The following is a 19,698-nucleotide window of genomic DNA, read 5'->3' as shown; positions in this document are numbered from 1 at the left end:
CATACTATACAATGACATTTTTATGATTTTTTGGTATACTATGACAATTTCTTTACATACTATACTATGACTTTTTATGACATACTATACTATCATAGACTATTCTATGACCTTTTATAACTACAGTATACTGTGACATTTTTAAGACACTGACTTTTCTATATTTTCATGATATATTATACTATGAGTTCTATGACTTTTTATGACATACCATACAATTGTCTTTTATGAAAACTGTACTATGACATTTTTTCTTACTTTTTTTGACATACTATAATGTTAGTTTTTTCAGACAGACAGACAGACAGACAGACTGAGAGAGAGAGAGCGAGAGAGAGAGAGAAAGAGAGAGACAAAGAGACAGACAGAGATAGAGAGAGAGAGACTCCTCCCTGCAGGCTGTCCAGCTGAAGGAGTCTCTCCATCCTCAGCAGCTTCAGCTCCATTTAGACTCACAGTCCTCCGCTGCTCGTTTTCATGACTTTGTGGCGTCGCAAACTTTCCCTGGAGTGGAATCTCAAACATCAGAAGTCGATGGATTAGCACACTGAGCCTGTGGGATTATCGTTACTGCGGCGAAGACCTGACGGACGATGGCGCAGGCAGTCTCACTGTTTGGCATTATTCTGAAAATCAGTTGTGTTGCTGGTAAGAAAATCAATTAAATACTCATCAAATCTTCTTTCTTAACCAAAAACTTCAGTTAAATAACAAACTAAGTTTCACAATAGAGGCAATAATTTATTATTTTTTATGTCAATTTAATGTAGCTCTCAGATGTGATTATTAGGACAGACATAAATGAGCTTTGCTAAATACTTTTGTGGTTAATGCAGAGTTCCATAAGTCTGAAATGTGAGTGTGAAAAAGTATTCTAGTGTAATCCACTAATTTCTGGGAAATGTGAGTCTATTTGAAAAAGAAGAACTAATTACAACCCAACATAATCTCAGTTTATATTTGTGACATGTCAATCAAATTAAATTTATATAATTATCACTTGGTCAGCCTATAAAGTGTTGATTTTTTTCTCTCCATAAAATACAATGTGTGCTTTTGGGCCTCACAGGGAGGTGGTGGGCAGCCTGTATCCTCAGAAACAGGAACCCCACCTAGGCCACACTGTGCCGGGCTATTGAGCCTGACCCGGCCCATCTTCCCCTGCTTCCTGTTTTGACACAGCTCCGCCATTTTCTGCAGCAGTGGAAAAAATGGCCCTCAGTAGCCAGTTACGAAACACCCATTAAAAAAAAAAAAAAAACATTCAGTTTTGTTCTTCAAGTTCCTAACTTGTTTAATTTCCATTTAGTACATTTTTAAAAGACCATACTGTGCATGTTATTGGAAACAATAGTGACCACAGACTTGTGTCATCGCTGTGTTTGTTGACTCCTCCAGCCATCGAACTGCGGTTTATGCCCGATCCACCGACGCTGAACATCTATGGCATTCACAGGATGAACAGATCGGACAACCTGGAACTGACATGCAGGTAGACGTAGAAATATACTTTAACGAGTTCAATCCACACATTGATCCACACATCCAGCACAGAACTGACTCCGTATCTCTTGTGTGGCAGGGGCCGCCAATACCTGAGGTGGACGACCCCTCCTACGAGCACTCGCTTCTCCACCGGTGACTGCAGCGGATCGGGACTCTTCTGCACGACGCTGCGGATCTCCAACGCGACCGTCAACGAAACCGGACAGTACCAGTGCTCCTACAGGGACCTGAAGGTGGAGGATGGCAAGACTTCAGCGGCGGTTTATGTGTTTGTCAACGGTATAACCCGCTCTAAACAAACTGACATCTTTGTTTTATTGTATTATATAATATATTTTATTCTAAAGTAGGTATATGTGTTGTGTAAATACTGTGAAAACATCAAACGGTATAAGAAATGTTGCCTTTAAGGATCACAACTACACCGTAAAACCCCAATAAGTTCAGAATACTCAAAACTTTTGTGGAAACATTGAACTGTTTTTTGTGTTAATTTGACTCGTACAAAAGAAAATGGCGGTTGTTGTTAGTTTCTACTGTTCGGCTCATTTTCTGTAACTGGTGTGGTTTTAAACCACGGTGGAGTTAGCAAGCTAGCTAACTAGCCAGCTGTCCACTAGATAGCTAGCATGTTCATTCCACCACGCTTTAATGCTACACTGGTTACACAAATTGTCTTCCATTGAATTTCTTCCATAGACTTTTATATCTGCAGTACACCTTTGAGCCAAATGAGGGAGCCTGAATGTTCATATTGTTCGAATATTTAACTTACACACATTGTCTGTTTTATTTCAGACTACAAGGTGCCATTTGTGCCGCCTGAGAAAGAATACGAGGTGGTGTTCATCCATGAGGGAGAGCGGGTGGTGATACCGTGCCGAGGCTCGGTGGAGGATCTCAATGTCACGCTCCACACTGTGAGGAAGAGTCCATACATCCATACATCCTGTTCGTCTCTCTCTCTCTCTCTCTCTCTCTCTCTCTCTCTCTCTCTCTCTCTCTCTCTCTCTCTCTCTCTCTCTCTCTCACACAGAATGGAAGCAACTTCTGTAGGATGACCAGCATTACAGAACAACTAACTAACTACCTCATTTTAAAGGGTTGCAGATTAATAATTAAAAAAAAAGGAATGGTCAAAATCAAAGTAACAAAGGGTTACTTCAGGTTGATAGCAGACCACCTCAAGGTGTCAATCAGAGAGAACCAAAACATTCTGATGTAGCATTTCAAAATTAAAGCCCTTCAAAATCACATGCATGAGCTAACTTCAAATCACATTCATGAGACAATTTGTCTAACTTCAGACATTTTATAGGAAATGGTGCATAGTTACAAAATAATTTCACCTCATGTTAATAGCAGACCACCTCAAGGTGTCACTCAGAGAGAACCAGGACATTCTGATGTAGCTTTTCAAAATTAAAGCCCTTCAAAATTGCATGCATTTAAAAAAAATGTTCTATGTTGGAAATCAGTAAAAAATTTTGTCTGTCAGAAGTATCCAAATAAGGAGCTCCACCCCGATGGGAAGGACTCCCTGTGGGACGCCAGGACGGGCTTCACGGTCCCCAGTCACCTGATCAGCTACGCCGGCGTCGTGTCCTGCCAGACCCGCATCGGAAATGAGACGTTCAAGTCCCCCCTCTACATTGTGGCTGTAGTCGGTAAGACGAAAGGAAAGTAGAAGATGTGTGTCTTTTCTAAACTTAGTGGAAAGGCTGTGTCTAAGGTCCTGTCTCCAGATATACTGTGTGTATATATATATATTAAAGAAAAGATATTTTCCCTCTACGTTTTGGCCTCTAGTCCACACGCAAACAGAGTTTTAGGTCACTAAATGTTAGTCTAGTTAGTCTTTTATGTGAGGAAACTCGTTCCCCACCTTCTCAGAGTCTTCCTCGGCAGGACACGAGACGTCTGAATACCTCGTAGAACAAGACCTTTTTTCTTAAGCTTTTACCTCCTTGTATTGTAAAGTGACGCTACGCAGAACACCCACCTAGTTGATTGACTACTTTTAGTTTTCGCCATAGCACCAAATATCTAGAATATGAAGAAATAATTAGCTATTGCTTCGCTATTGTTTAAAAAAAAAATTCTATATACGTGAAGACAAGAGGCCGAAATGTTTTTTGTGTGTGTAAGAGAGGGACTGATAAGTAAGTAAGTGAAAGACATGGTGGAGTACTGGGCGAGCGAGGAAAAGTACGAGCAGAGAGAGAGAGAGAGAGAGAGAGAGAGAGAGAGAGAGAGAGAGAGAGAGAGAGAGAGTCAGTAGTCGCAGAGGAACAATAGGCCGTCGACTGACTGCCATGTCGTCCCTCCCTTTTCTTTTTCCGCAGGATACAAGATCTACGAACTCACCCTGACCCCCGCTCAGCTCAGGCTGTCTGCGGGGGAGCGGCTGGAGCTCAGCTGCACGGCCAAAACCGAGCTCAACGTGGGCATCGAATTCAACTGGACGCACTCCGGTCAGGCCCTGGTCAGTGGCCGAGGCCTCTTCCTCTGTGTCGGCCAATGCCGACACAGATGTATATTTTACATGCGACGGCCTGTCATTAATACACCGCTGACACCAGAAGTGTCGTATCTGACTTCCTCACGTGTTTCGTACTTCCTGCTTTCAGGAATCCGTCAGTTTATCTCAAAGTGCAAAGGTGACCAGATGTGTTTTTGATGTCGTGCCAGTTCATATAAGAAAAACTAGAAAAGAGCATATTCAGTAGAGTGCAGACCTCCCCCAGGTGTGTTTTACTCTCGTACTCTCGTATAGTGCCTAACTTTATTGGGTCATAACATATCGGGTATTCTGCAGATTCAAAAAGCAAAAAAAAACACTTTCTATGGATGCCAATTTTTGAGCCACGGCAAATGCCAAAATGTGGTCTGCAACCAGGCGACAACCACCAGTTCTTCAAAGTGAAGCCAAAGCTTCATGTGTTAAAGCTGCATTCTCTCTAGTGTCCACCAGGGGGCGACTCCTCTGGTTGTATAGAAGTCTAGTCTAAAATGACTCTACTTCTCTCTTGATTTATTCCCTCAGTAAACATTGTAAACATGAGTTTATGGTCTCAATCTCTAGTTTACAGTCTTCTTCAATACAGCATGATGTTCATTTAGTACATTATGGTACATTTAGAGTCAAACACACCATAAAGAGGGGATGCTTTAGGGGCGTAAGGTCAATTCCTATCACTGGTTGCAACAAAGCCAAGATGACGAGCTTGAGGCTTCAAAACCGCAGTCCACAAACCAATGAGTCACGACTACGACGTCCACTTCTTAAATACCGTCTAACGCCTGCAACAGACTAGTTAACTGAAGGCTTTGCTGCTTTAGGTTTGTTTTAGCTAACTAAAAGTCTTCCTCTCTGTATTTCCACATTCATTCCGACGTGTTCTCAATTGTCTGAACAGCGTTTCTGAATCGTTCCCTCTCTCGTGTCAGACCTCGGTGAACAACTCGAGGCCGACCCACGCGACGCCCAACAAGAAGAAGCTGTGGAACTCGCTGGAGCTTTCCAGCAAACTCAGAGTGGAGAACGTGACGGTCGACCACACCGGAGAATACACCTGCACCGCATCCAGCGGGAAGATGGAGAAAAGTGCCTCAGCATTCCTTAAAGTGTATGGTAGGTGTTCTGAACACAGAGACCTCCCACTCAACATTTCTCTCCTATTCTTTTCCAGGAAGTGTTTTATATTTTAGGTTTTTTTTACGCTGGATGTGTCTTATGGAACCCCAAAACGGACAAAATGTAGTAAAATGTCAAGTCAAAAATATAATGAATAAGTCAAAAAGTAATATTAGTTCAATAATTGACATAGATTTGAAAGAGAAATAAAAAAATACTTTTCTTTCAACCTTTTTTTTTTTAATTCTTCAATTTTTCTTTCGCCATCTTATTTTGTTTTTCAACTCCTTTTTTACACTCTCTTTTTCAGTTTTGGCATTAGTCATTTATCTACCACAGCGTATGACGGCCATTGTAGGTAAAAAAAAATAATACATACGCAGCCAGAAGACGGGGTAATATTCAGAGAAAAAAACTCTGATATTTTAAAAGATTAAAGTAGTAAATTTACAAGAAAAACCCCCCGAAATTTAAGAGGAAAAACTTGAATAATCTCTGAGAATATAAAGAGATAATTTAGAAAATTCCCTGAGATTAAAGTCACATATTTACACCCCCAATTACAATTACTATGGTTCTTTCTTAAGATTTGAATATTGAAATATTGCTAACGACATGTTGTGACTCTTTTTTCCAGAAAAGCCTTTCATTGACATGAAAGAGCCGTGGACGAAGGTCTGGGAGGTAAATGTGGGGGATCAAACATCCATCCCCGTCAAGTACTCCGCCTACCCAGAGCCCAACTCTAAATGGTACGTTGACAGCGGAACAACACCTTGTGTCACACTGACGTAGGTTCAGATACTTCATGCCACGGCGTGTTCTCCGTCTGCCCAGGTTGAAGAACGGCCTTCCACTGAAGGACGACTACAGAGTGAAGCAGAGGAGCGACGCCCTCGTCATCCGCGGAGTCACAGAAATGGATGCTGGGAATTACACAATGGTCCTGACCAATAAGATCACCAGAGAGGAACAGAGGCGCTCATTCCAGCTGCTGGTCAACGGCATGTTTGATTTGGGGTTTTTTTTTTTGACAGTGTTTTTTACGGCGTTATTGGCGGGACAGTGGCGTTAACTGTCGGCGTCTTCTCCCGCAGTGCCTCCTCACATCATCGAGAAGGAGGTGACGGTGGACACCGACGTGTACCTGTACGGCAGCAGCCCCACCCTGAGGTGCACCGCTCGTGGATTCCCCACGCCTGCACGCATCCAGTGGCAGTGGATGCCTAAGGAGGACTGTCCAAAGGCCTTCCAGTAAGTCCTTCATCGAGCGCTTCTCAGCTCAACTTCGTCGTCCATTCAGACGAGGGGTGACGGCCGCTTTCGTGATGTTGACTAAAAAACACGAGCGGAGACAATGAGCGCGCCCCTCTGACCCCGATGCAGATCGGCGGATGCGATTCATGCTCTTCACATTGTCAGAAGGACGTCGGCTATTCTCAGACTCCACAATGTGTTTGCCGATTTTGTACAATCTGAGATTTGGTGCGTTTTCCTGGATCAGTTTCTGGTCAGGAGGCGTCGGCACCCGACAGCCTCCTCAGGTATGCCGTGATCTGACGCGTGTTGATAGAACAAGAGGAGGCGTGTGAGTGTGTGTGTGTGTGTGTGTGTGTGTGTGAGTGTGTGTGTGTGTGTGGCTTTGTCCAGAGAAGACCATCAGCGGGGTTCCTTATCTCCCGTCTACACATCGGAGCACTTCCTCAATCCTGCACTACGTTTCCTGTTGTTCCCGTCGTGCTCCCTGTAAAAGAAAAGAAAGCTCTTCTTCCTGCTGAAGCTTCTTCAGACTTTTCTTTCTCTCGTTATCATTTTGTGAATTTTAAAATAAACTGAACTTCAGTTTGTCTCTGCCTCGACTAAAAATAAGTTGCATAACTCAGCAATAACAAAAAAGAACACATGAAAAACAAGTGACCCGTCGTAGTGAAAGCCATAGTTCTCCATTAATGAACTAATGTGTGTTTGGTGCATCAGAGTGAAAGAGAAACAACTCTGCAGCTTCTGTGAGGACATTCTTTTAAAGACGCGTCTCCTGGTTTCTGCTTGTTTTTGCCCAAAAAGGTCGCGGCTGATGAAGTCCGAGGTGAAGCTAGCGGAGTGCACCGGGTGGAGGCACATCAGCAACAGCACCGGTCACCGGCCAGTAGAACGGATCATAGTCGACGCTGAGCGCAACCAAAAGGTGAATGATTCCCCTCGATGACACCGAGGACTAAAGCTGACATTATAATACATTAATAAATCAATTCCTCAATAAATAAAAAATAAAGAAATAAAAGCCTGAATTGTTAAATTTCGAATAAATAAATATGCACAGAAAAAAAAACAAGAATGATTTTTGTATTCATTTATTTTTATTTAAATATTTATAATGTTTACATTTATTACTGCTTTTCTTCATTCTTTATGAATTAATTTGGTTTTTTCTTCAAATAAATAAATATATCTTATTATAACATATTTTTAGATTAACCTGCACATTTATTTGATGATTAAGTTTATTTATTTATATTTAATTATTCATTTATTTATTAATTAACGGCAGCTTCAGTCCTCCACAGCCCACCGCCGTGACAATCCTCGGCTCAACGGTGTTATTTAATGATCAATCATAAACTAAATAAATGTTCCTAGAAAATGGCGAGCTCTTTGAAGATCCAGAGGGCCGAGGCCCACGCCCTCTACAGATGCACGGCTGCCAACAAAGTAGGGGAGGATTCCCGCGTCATCTTTTTTCACGTCACACGTGAGCGCTGGTTCCCTTTTTTCTTCCGGTCTCATGTGATCTCCCGTTAGTTCTGCGACGGCGCTTCGGTTATTCACCGCGCCGCCGTCGTCGTCCATCTGTGCTCCGCAGGCGGCCTGGAGGTGAGCGTGTCCCCCCCCGGCGGGCCCTTGGAGGAGGACCACGTGGTTCTGCGCTGTAAGGCCGACAAGCTGCTCTACGGAAACCTGACCTGGTTCGGTGTCACCAACATATCGGAGTCGGAGCAGATTACGTCGATGCAGCCGTGTCGCCCGTGGTGGAATCTAACTGTAGTTAAGAACAATGTTGAGGTACTTGTATTTATACTTTATACTTCTACTCCACTACATGTGTCATTTTCACCCCATAACTTTTATCTGTTTCTCTTGCAAAAAAAGCGTCTTGGGAGTTATAACCAAATCCCAACCGACGGTCGGCCATTTTTAATTGAACGTGACGAGGCGGCAAAAAAAGAGCCTCGTTTAGTCCGAAGTCGTTGCAACTTCAGAGTCCTTCGTAAAAACTGCTCCAAATTTCACAGCCATGATAATACATTTAAATTAGACAATTAAGACTCATAGCCCCGCCCCTAACACCTCTAGCCACACCCCTTTCATAGCCACGCCTCCTGTCCCACGAGTACTACCTTTAATGCATTAATAATATATTACTCTGCTTACTTAATACTTGTGGTACTTAATACTTTGGCACTTTAACTGAGTAATGTTTTGAATCCAGGACTTCTACTTGTAACAGAATATTTTACAAGGTGATATTGACCTTTTTACTGGAGTAAAATATATTAAAATATTTCCCGTCGCTCCCGTGACCTGCAGCGGAGTCCCCCGTCTCGTGTAGAGCTGTCCAGCCTGCAGGGAACCAACGTGACCCTGGAGCTGTCGCTGCCCAACGCATCGCCTCGGGATGAGGGTCTGTACGCCTGTCAGGTGGAAAACATCAAGACTCGGGAGAAAACCTGCCTGCTGCGCCGTCTTTCTCTCAAAGGTGAGAACAATGTACAATTCCCTTATTTTAATGTTTGAGAACACTGAGACATTCAGGACCTACAAGTTGATCATCCACAAAGGAAATTCATCATTTCAACCTCCGGTTCTGCCGAGTGAAGCCGACGCTGAAGTGTCTTCAACCTGCATTCTCTCTAGTGTCCACCAGGGGGCGACTCCTCTGGTTGTATAGAAGTCTAGTCTAAAATGACTCTACTTCTCTCTTGATTTGTTGCCTCAGTAAACATTGTAAACATGAGTTTATGGTCTTAGAGTTTGTTTAAATTACTTTCCTTTGATTCCGATTCTAGGTCTTGAGGCTGCGAGGATCCTAAATAATTTAACCGACCAAAAGGTTAACGTGAGCGCAACGATCAGTCTCCTGTGCGACGCCGCCGGGACGCCGAACCCGACGGTGGTGTGGACCAAGAACAACCACACGGTGGAGGAGGGCTCAGGTGAGACGGTCGCGTGGCTTTTTTGTTAATGATGAACGCTCGCTCGCTTCACGCGTCGCCACAGCTTATTTAACTAAACGGCACGGAATCGCTTTCAGGCGTGATCCTGAGTCAGCACAACCACGTTCTGACCATTCAGCGCGTGAAGAAGGACGACAGCGGTCTGTACGCCTGCACCGCCTGCAACAGCCGCGGCTGCGACGCCTCACAGGCCTATTTGACCACTGAAGGTCAGTACCTCCCCGAATCGTACCTGAAGTATTACGGTACAACGATGAAGTATTTCCTGTTTACTGATAACATATATCGGCCCCTTCCCCTTCTACATGGGAGCAAGACCCCCAAAAGTAGTTGTCGTTTTGTGTCTGTTTGTGGTTGTTTTGTGTCTATTTGTGGTTGTTTTTCGTGTCTTTGTGGTCTTTTTGATTCTCTTTATACTTATTTCATGCTCGTTTAATACTTTTTGGGGGTCTTCGTTCTGTCTCGAAATCTATTTTTGGTCTTTGTGCATCTCTTTGTAGTCGTATTGTGTCTCTTTGTAGTCGTTCTGTGTATCTTTGTAGTTGTTTTGTGTCTCTTTTTGTGATCCCTTTGTGTGTGTTTGGAACAGTTTTGAGTCTTTTTGTAGTAGTCCCGTTTCAATGTTGTCTTTTTGGGATCTTTTGTGTCTCTTTGTAGTCATTCTCTGTATCTTTGTAGTCGTAATGTGTCTGTTTGTAGTCATTCTTTGCCTCTTTGTCGTTGTTTTGCGCCTCTATGTAGTAATTCTGTCTTTTTGGGGTCTTTTGTGATCATTATGTGTCTCTTCGTAGTTGTTTTGTGTACTTTGTAGTCATTTTTTGTCAAATTTGTATATGTTTTGCATCTCTTTGAAGACATTTACTAGATTTAGAGTACATTTACCTTCCACCAAGAAATGTTGTTAACGCTCACTTCAAACAGACGGGTCCAGGTGCCCCAGACCCCTCTGAGCCCCTGGACCTGTGCCCAGTAGGCCAGTCCATCCATGGCTGATGAAGAAAATATTGCTCATAGTTCATGTGAGATACTCCGGCCTTTAACCTCTTGTAAACACCCACAATACTCACAAAGACCGTGTATTTATATCTGACCTCAAGGCTTCCCCAATTCATATCGCACATCTGACAATTTTCTGATATCAAAGATTTAGAGTAAGAATAGCTTTGCTTCCGCATGACGGGAAGTTGGCCCAGTTAGCGCACATCCTCCTCTGCGTTTCTAAATCCAAAACAATGAGGAGAGAGAGAGCGGGACAAAGGGAGAGGCCGGCCCAGCTCCACAGCGACACGCAAACAAATGACAAGAACCAGGGCCTACGTGACCCGGGCCCCGCCAGCAGAACGTAGTGGACCCAGTTCAGAGTTCCTCTCAGCCTCTGAGCTGAATGAGGTCGCTTCGTTGCAGCATGTTACGCTCACTATGGCTCCATAAGGGGCTTTTCCAAGTTGTCTTTGGCAGTAATTGTTCTTGCGGACTCCTGAACATTTGTTATGACTAGATAAAATATCAGTTTGCTTACGGTCCAGATTCCAACAGTCTCCTTCCTCCAGCCCAAACACACACACACACACACACACACACACACACACACACACGCCAAAGACAAGACTGTCTGAACTTTATGCAACCCCACCAAGGCACGCTACCGAAATGATAAATCGACATTCCGGCGTGACTGTCCCACGTTTTTGTTTTTCTTCACTGAGGGATTTGTTGCCTGCGTCTCATATTGTTGTGTCACTTCTAGGCGCAGAAGAAAAGACCAATGTGGAGCTGATCGTTCCCATCGGGTCAGTGGTCATCGCCATGTTTTTCTGGTTACTGATCGTCTTCGTCATCCGCGGAAGAAAGAGAGTAAGTGACTTCCTCGTCCTCATCCTCCCTCTGCCACACTGCATGCTGGATCCTTCCTTTGGAAAAGCCAAAGGAAGGATGATTCTGATTAAAAATGTAAAAAAAAAAAAAAAGAAGAAGCTAAAACGCACACACACACAAGCACACACTGTGGGTGTGTGTGACTGATTAGAAGTGACTGGTTTGGCTCTCAGTGGCAGCTCTCCTTTGTTTCCAGGAACAACAGGGTCCATGGTCTGCTCCCATAAATCACGTAGACTAGCGGCGCTGATTGGGATCCTCTTTTTAACGGGAGGGGGGGGGCAATGGAGTCACTGGAAAAAATGCTGTACAGTTTATTTTTTTAATCATTAACTCAGACGTTTTGTTTTTTTCCCCTCGCACGGTTCCAGCCAGCCGGGGGGGATCTGAAGACGGGCTACCTGTCCATGATCCTGGACTCGGAGGACATGCCCATGGACGAGCAGTGCGAGAGGCTCACGTACGATGCCAACAAATGGGAGTTCCCTCGGGACAGGCTGAAGCTAGGTGAGGCTACTGGAGGAGTAAGGAGTCGAGCAAAGCATCTGCATCGCCTTGAAAACGGGACACTAAGCTCCTGCAAGGCCCAGCTGAGAGAGAGTTAGACGAGTTTTAAAAAGATCACGTTGATTTATGCCGAAATAGACACATTTTTCACGTTTTTGTATTTTTTATTTCTGTGTTGGGGTGAAGCTAGCAGCGTGGCTCTAATGTTATGTTCACACCAAAAGGCAAAGTGAATGACAAGATTACACACAAAGTCAATGCATAGACGTGAGTAGAGGGCAAATTAGCCTCATTTGTGGGAGCTGAAATATTTCAACACGAGCGAGAAATTCATCGCTGACGTCCTGACGCTGAATCTGAAATATATAGCTGTTCACCCAGAGCGTTACAATACCTTATGTTCGTAACGACGCTGCCGAATTTATGCCCAGATGACGTTATTTTGAGTGTTGCTGGAACTGCTACAATGTTAGCATAGCTTAGCACTGATCGATCCAAACTCCATTCAGAAAACAAGCATTTTAAAAGTTGTCAGAACTATCAAACTTTGTATATGAATCGGCATTATTTAATCTGTTTATTGCAATTAAAAATGGTTTATTTTGGGGTTCATAGAGCTGTAGCAACCCGGCCGACGTGGCGCTTGCTAGACACGGTGAATACAGCTCGGTGAAATTCAACGAGCGCCTCCAGATCATCATGTTATGAACCACAACACGACATATCTGTATCTGTGCGTACAACGCAGCAATAGCGATTATTTCAGCCGTGGTTGATGAACAGCGTCTACATAGAGTAGATGAACGACCAAACCCTCGTTAGTAACGCTTCACGTTTGGTGTGAGCACAGCATCAGGATGGAGATGTGTCCGTCATCTCCCGAGGCGATGAATGTCTGAACCAACATTCATAGCAATCCTTCCGTCGTTTGTGTCTTCGTGACGAATGTTCTGCATTTTAAAAAAGGTGACCCGCTGGGGCGAGGAGCGTTCGGTCAGGTGGTTGAAGCGGCCGCCTTCGGCATCGAGAAAGCCACCACGTGCACCACCGTTGCAGTCAAGATGCTTAAAGGTGAACACACAGACAATAAATAAAAAATAAAAAACTCCAAACACACAAAGTTTAATTAAATCTGTCTGTGTTACAGAGGGAGCCACGTCGAGTGAGTACCGCGCCTTGATGTCCGAGCTGAAAATCCTCATTCACATTGGACACCATCTCAACGTCGTCAACCTGCTGGGAGCCTGTACGAAGCCTGGAGGTTTGTCCTCTTTTCTTCATGACCAGGCTGCATTCTCTCTAGTGTCCACCAGGGGGCGACTCCTCTGGTTGTATAGAAGTCTAGTCTAAAATGACTCTACTTCTCTCTTGATTTATTCCCTCAGTAAACATTGTAAACATGAGTTTATGGTCTCAATCTCTAGTTTACAGTCTTCTTCAATACAGCATGATGTTCATTTAGTACATTATGCTCCATTTAGAGTCAAACAGACCATAAAGCAGGGGATGCTTTAGGGGCGGGGCTACACGCTGATTGACAGGTCTCTACTAGAGACGTATACGGCGTCTCTACGTCACTCCTCCTCAGTCCAGATATGGTCACTTCCTGTTCATCGGTTGCAAAAAAACAACAACATGGCGACGGTCGTAATCCAAGATGGCGACGGCAAAACCGCCAAACTCGAGGCTTCATAATTTCAGTCCACAAACCAATGAGTGACGTCACGATGACTACGTCTTCTGACATACAGACTATGGGGTTAACTCCTTTCTCTCTATTGTGCCTCACATTTCTCATGAAATCAGCCTCTAGACCTCCTCTATGATCCTGCTATGTAAAGAGTCGTCTCACTTTGCCCCTTAACCTCTTCCCCTCCCTCCGTAGGGCCACTGATGGTGATTGTGGAGTACTGTAAAAACGGAAACCTCTCCAGCTACCTGAAGAGCAAGCGTGGCGAGTACAGCCCCTACAAGGTAAACGCAACCCTCTCCGATTGATTCCGTCTCCAGCAGCTCGTCCAAGTTCTCCATTTTCTCCGCCCATCTGCGTCCCGTAGTGAGAAACTACGCTCGTATGAGATGAGCTGCTCATCGCCTGGAAAGTAGACGAGATCATGCGGCAGCAGCGAGGTGGGCGGTTTAAAGCAGCCGTCAGAGAATACACAGGAAGTCACAGAAACAAGGGCATCCTGTTAGATCCAATATGTAGGCTAGTTGTAGTTTACGGACCTCGTTTGAATCGTTTCTAATTTGTTTTATTGTCGAAACTAAGAGCCGATCAGCTCTTCGGTCAGTTGAGGTCATCGTTGCCCACGTGAGCATGATGTCAGATCAAGTCGAGCTCAAGTCTAACCAGCGTGCATTGTGCGTTGATCGCCGGTGATCAATGCTATATAGAATAAATCGATCTTAACATGCAGTGAGATCCGTACCAAGAAAACCTGCAGCCTGAATAAAACATCATTCTGACTGTTTCTTTCTCTGTGTGTTTTCACTCGTGGTCGACAGAGGAAGCGGGTGGACAGCCAGAAGTGGGCGTCTGCAGACGAGGATGTGGCCGAAGGGGATCTGGGCTTGGGGAAGATCGCCCAGCTGGACATCTGCACGGGAACGGCTGTCTGCTCCAGAGCTGGAGACCGGGCTTCAGGCAGCAACGTGGACACGCAGGAAGGTGGGGACGACGAAGCAGAAAGACTAACTCCCACATTAGTTGTTGTGGAAACCTGTCGTGTTGTTCAGGGCTCACGGTTATGATTTAAAATGCATCATGTGACCGCAGAGAGCTCAGACGAGGACCATCTGACCATGGAGGACCTGATCTGCTACAGCTTCCAGGTGGCTAAAGGCATGGAGTTCCTGTCGTCCCGCAAGGTAAATATTATCTAGACGTCTGTCCGTACGCACGCAGACACAACAATAATCTCTCTTTGCGTGTGAACGTGAATCCCTTCTGTTTCTGTTTGCTCTGCAGTGCATCCACAGAGATCTAGCAGCCAGAAACATCCTGCTTTCAGAGAACAATGTGGTGAAGATCTGCGACTTCGGCCTCGCCAGAGACGTCTACAAAGACCCCGACTATGTCCGCAAGGGAGATGTGAGTCCCCCCCACACTTAACGCACGTGGGATCAATAACTGGTGTTTCCACCGAGAGGTTTTTCTGGTCATTTGTGTCCCGGGACTACGTTTCAAGGAACTAAAAAGGTCTCATTGTTGTCTGCGTTTCCATAATGGTTTAAAGGCCTACGAAGATCAGAGCAAATTAGTCCGCTGAGACGATGGCTGATGGTTGTCACAGGGTAAACACTCTGCAGCCTGCAAATCATTGTGCCCACCAGTTTCATCTTAAAAAACAAACTGAATAAAATGCAGAGGAGCAAAGTGAGCAAAATGAAACTAAGTCAAACAAGAGTTCTTGCTATATTTATTAATGAAGCGGTACACAGGTCAAAGCAGCGGCGCTGTGTGTCACTTAAAAACCATGCCCTGAAAGCTCCTGTACTTTCAGAAAGCACTACCCCTTACCGGGGGCATTTCTGGGGGGTAAAACCTGCATTCTCTCTAATGTCCATCAGGGGGCGACTCCTCTGGTTGTATAGAAGTCTATGAGAAAATGACTCTACTTCTCTCTTGATTTATTCCCTCATCGTGTAACTTTATTTAGACTCTGGTCACTGCGGTCAAAACACACCGAGTTCCTCAAAAAGGCTCCTAGTTTCTGGGAAAGTTCCTGCGGTCATCAGACAATCACAAGATGTGAAGTAAGCTTACGTCCTCTTCCTGCTACAGGCTCGTCTCCCTCTGAAGTGGATGGCTCCGGAGACCATCTTTGATAGGGTGTACACCACACAAAGTGACGTTTGGTCCTTTGGAGTTCTTCTCTGGGAGATCTTTTCTCTGGGTGAGCCTCATAATCACCACAACACTGGACACATAACGGTCACTGTACACCTCTCAGTATCACCTCCATCTTGTCTCCTACAGGGGCTTCTCCCTATCCGGGTGTTTGCATCGACGAGTTGTTCTGCAGGAGGCTTAAGGAGGGCACCAGGATGAGACCCCCGGACTACGCCACCACCGAGATGTGAGCGGAGAAGTCGATGCAGGTCACACGCAGATAAAACGTAACTCGCTCTAACCGTCTTAACCGTGATCCAATTTACTTACAGATACCAGACCATGTTGGACTGCTGGCTGGATCGTCCCACAGACAGGCCGACATTCGCGGAGCTGGTGGAACATCTGGGCAACCTGCTGCAGGCCAGCGCCCAACAGGTCTGTCTACCGTGTCCATAAAGCATTTAGGAAGTTAGCTGAAGTTACTGGAAAACGTTTAATTGATCATTTTTAAATGCGAGTTCACATTTCTACTCATTTGTGTGGATTTCATTTGATCCCAGCGTGTATTTGAGGTGATTAAATTAGAGTACTGTTGGTCATCCAGGATGGGAAGGACTACATCCCTCTGACGGTCGGCAGCGAGGCAGAAGGATCTCCAGTGACCCCCGACGCCAGGAACCCCTACAGCAGGCCTCAGAGTGATGAAGTCCTGGAGGCTCAGCTCCACTACGACAACCCGCCGTCCTTAGGGTCAGCATGATGATCTCACTCAAACACTTTTAAAAGCCGTGGAAAGCGGTGCAGGAATCCGACAAATTCTGGCGCAAATTATCCGCGTTGCCGTTTTCAATTTTCGGCACAAAAAAAACCCTAAATCCCTTATTTTATACAGTGCCTTTATATCTCCCACCTGCAGGTGTGACACAGAGGCGTGGACTCGAGTCACATGACTTTAACTCGGGTCACAAATTTGATGCCTTTAGACTCGACTAGACAAAAAAAATCAAGAAAGATTTGCAACACTTTTTGCAGATTTGCTACAGAGGTAAACAAGAAAACAAAGTGCAGAATGCAAAACATGTGGACAGAGACTTAAATGGCAAAACATTTGCCAAAAAGCACATTTTGACTGTTTTGGCACTTGCAACTCAAAATTAGGACATGGAACTTGTCACTCTTGACTTAGAACTTGACTCATAATTTGAGTGCAAATACTTGAGACTAGCAAAACAATGACTTATTTCCCAGTTCTGGCATGACGTCATTTGGAACAAAGGCATGACGTCATTTGGTCAAACATACATTCCTGCAGGTGGAAATCTGTTGAAAACGTTGTAGCGCGACTATTTTTGAGTCTTACGGCTTTAAATGTTCAAATAGTCGGCTGTGAATGTTGTCCAATCACTTACTTCCTCCGTACAGACTGTCCCAACAGAGCGAGCGGTGCGGTCGTCCCCTCAGTGTGAAGACGTTTGAGGACGTCCCTGTGGCTCGCAGCAGTGTCATGGTGAGTGTCTGCACAACCAACAACCAACACACAACCAACAACCAACACACAACAACACACAACCAACAACCAACAACCAACACACAACAACACACAACCAACAACCAACACACAACAACACACAACCAACAACCAACAACCAACACACAACAACACACAACCAACACACAACACAGATTTGATCTACTTACTCTACTTACTTTCTTCTAAGCTGTTCCTCTACATTTACATGAAGTATTAAAAGTGGATTTAATAAAGTTCAGTTCAATCGATTCGAAGAGTCGAACCTCTACGACACAAAGTCAAGCGAAGATGATAAAAGACGTTTTACTGCATTGTTTTTATACATTATGAATCTATGAATGTAGAAGAAGAATGTCATATTCATACATTTCTTTACTTTTTGTAAAAAAAAAAAAAAAAAATGTATCGGCTGAAAATGGTGAGTGAGAATAAACTGCAAAAACTTAAAATCTTACCAGGTATACGTCATCCCTGCAGTGAAATATCGCTCAAAATGAGTTAAAAAGGCCTAAAAATAAATCTTATTTCAAAAACACTAACCAAGCTAATTGTTTCTCTTATTGCAAACAAAAACACGTTGCATTCCTTTGATTTTATTTATCCGTGGCGTGGACTTACCCTACCGTACAGAATAAACTCTCCGTTTGCACCAGTGTTCATCTCCATTGTTGCCGTTTCTACAGGAGGGTCACAGCGACGGTGGTTTGTGCTTCTCACCTGAGGAGGTGAAGGGTTTGAATCCACAGCTGCCAACCACACCCAACTTCAGGTGATTACCCACATCACAACCATACAGATGTTTCATGCGTTTTAGCTGCAAACCAAGTTTAAATGTATGTCCTGTGTTGTTCCCCCCCCCCCCCCTCCAGCCAGCTGCTGCGCTTTAAGAGTAAAGAGTCTCTGGCCTCGGAGTCGTCCAATCAGACGAGCGGATACCAGTCGGGGTACCACTCCGACGACACGGACGCCCCGATCTACGCCAACGAGGAGGCCATCATGAAGCACAACATGCTGAAGAAGCCTCCGCTGCCCAAGACGCCGGACAAGTTCAACGCGGAGATCCGCTACAGCACGCCGCCTGTCTGACCCCCCCCCCCCACACACACACACACACACACACACACACACCAACTTAGCCCCCGAGTCTTTATACTGTATGAGTCACAGGTGTTACACAATAAGTCAGCTGGGGAACGAAAGAAATGGAAGGTTGTATGATGAGTTTGTCTTCAAACATGCTTTCATGTTTACTCAGCAAGTAAAAAAAAAAAAAAGGTTGAGACGCGAGGACACGCCCACTTCCTGAAGCGCAATCCACCCACTTCCTCTAATGCAGGAAGTGACATCTGGAACTTTTAGATAATTGAATCTGCAAATGTTTTTTTTTTTTTTACGTCCAGTAAGGAGGCAGTTCTCACACATCAATCCCAACAATGTCACATTTGTACAGTTCTTCTATGCATATATATAAAACTTACAGTATTTTATTGAAAATGTATTACTAAACCTGCAATAAATGTAACTAGTTTTATAAAATAAAAAATACTCACTCACTTACTCTTTTATTGTGAAGTCTCCCGTATTCGTCACTAATCAATGAATCCAGACACCTTCCTTTCTCCACGTCTAACGCAAAGAAAACACTACTTTCATGGTCATTGTGTGTGTGTGTGTGTGTGTGTGTGTGTGTGTGTGTGTGTGTGTGCTATAGGAACAATGCCCTTCCAACCTTGGGTATTTTCTCAGCTGTATTCAGCTCACAATGCCCATAATAGTCGGGCCAAGGCCAGTGAGAGCCAGCATGACAACAAACAAAGTGAAGAATACGTTTATAGAAGCAGCTTTGAGAGCTGAGGAGAAGGCCTGACACTGAAAGGAATGCCTCACAAACACGAGGGGAGTGACTGATATATACGAAGGATCAGTTTGTGGGCGAAGTGTTCCTTTAAATGTGCACGACATATTTTGTCTGCAATCAAGGGCAACAAACACAGCTAATTATAGGACAGCAGAGGAAACGAGTGAGGAGATGTTTCCTCACGAAACACCGGGGGGTAAATTTAGAAAGTCCTCCCCAGTACCGGCGGAAGAGGCCAGAAGGACGGCTTGATATCTCTGCAGGTGGATTCTAGACAGGGACGGAGCAGCTTCAATAAAAACCAATGTTTCTAATGCATTGATTTACTGAAGCGTGCAGCTCGAGCTAAAGCATGAAGCGAACATGTGAAGAACGGCGGATGAGACGCAAAATATAGTCACAGAAACGGTCTTTGAGGTTTTAAAAATCACTGAAAATGAAGATCGTCACCATTCAGAAGGTCGTCGGTGTTGTTACCGTTTCAGGATAACTGAGCAGCAGCGCCCTCTGTTGTACTAAAGATGCAATTACATTCAGTAGGTTCAGACAAATGTGATCAGCAGATTATCTGCCATTATGTGAAGCTGCCAAGTAGTGATAAAAAAGACGAATAAGACAAATTCCTCAGAGTTTTTGGAAAACATCTGAAACGAATTGAACGACACATGGCAGGAACATTCATTTCCTCCGGGGCGGACGGACGAAGCTGCAGGC

At 44.5% G+C, this 19,698-nt stretch overlaps 1 protein-coding gene across 2 annotated transcripts; it reads left to right on the top strand.

Moving 5' to 3' along the window:
• Nucleotides 1-427: 427 nt before the first annotated feature.
• Nucleotides 428-18,683, top strand: kdr (kinase insert domain receptor (a type III receptor tyrosine kinase)). 2 transcript variants are annotated; one of them, XM_068725268.1, is made up of 31 exons: nt 428-648; nt 1,399-1,492; nt 1,583-1,785; nt 2,305-2,426; nt 3,008-3,173; nt 3,852-3,991; nt 4,957-5,140; nt 5,781-5,895; nt 5,981-6,147; nt 6,241-6,397; nt 7,208-7,328; nt 7,781-7,892; nt 8,004-8,203; nt 8,729-8,897; nt 9,208-9,354; nt 9,453-9,584; nt 11,123-11,229; nt 11,622-11,757; nt 12,724-12,828; nt 12,905-13,018; nt 13,643-13,731; nt 14,266-14,428; nt 14,537-14,628; nt 14,729-14,851; nt 15,545-15,656; nt 15,740-15,839; nt 15,925-16,030; nt 16,200-16,345; nt 17,018-17,102; nt 17,810-17,895; nt 17,996-18,683. In XM_068725268.1, the coding sequence occupies exons 1-31, from the start codon at nt 594-596 to the stop codon at nt 18,210-18,212; spliced, it is 4,065 nt and encodes a 1,354-aa protein (XP_068581369.1). In that variant the 5' UTR covers nt 428-593; the 3' UTR covers nt 18,213-18,683. The 2 variants fall into 2 exon arrangements, with proteins under 2 accessions (XP_068581369.1, XP_068581368.1); XM_068725267.1 differs by having other exon boundaries at nt 3,005-3,173.
• Nucleotides 18,684-19,698: the final 1,015 nt, after the last annotated feature.

This window comes from Cebidichthys violaceus, unplaced genomic scaffold (genome assembly GCF_023349555.1).
Source record: "Cebidichthys violaceus isolate CVI_PGR_0920_01 unplaced genomic scaffold, fCebVio1.0.p SCAF_35, whole genome shotgun sequence".
In the NCBI taxonomy this organism is placed as follows: domain Eukaryota; kingdom Metazoa; phylum Chordata; class Actinopteri; order Perciformes; family Stichaeidae; genus Cebidichthys; species Cebidichthys violaceus.
Note: the sequence above shows the minus strand (reverse complement) of the source record. Positions and strands in the feature narration are given on the sequence as shown.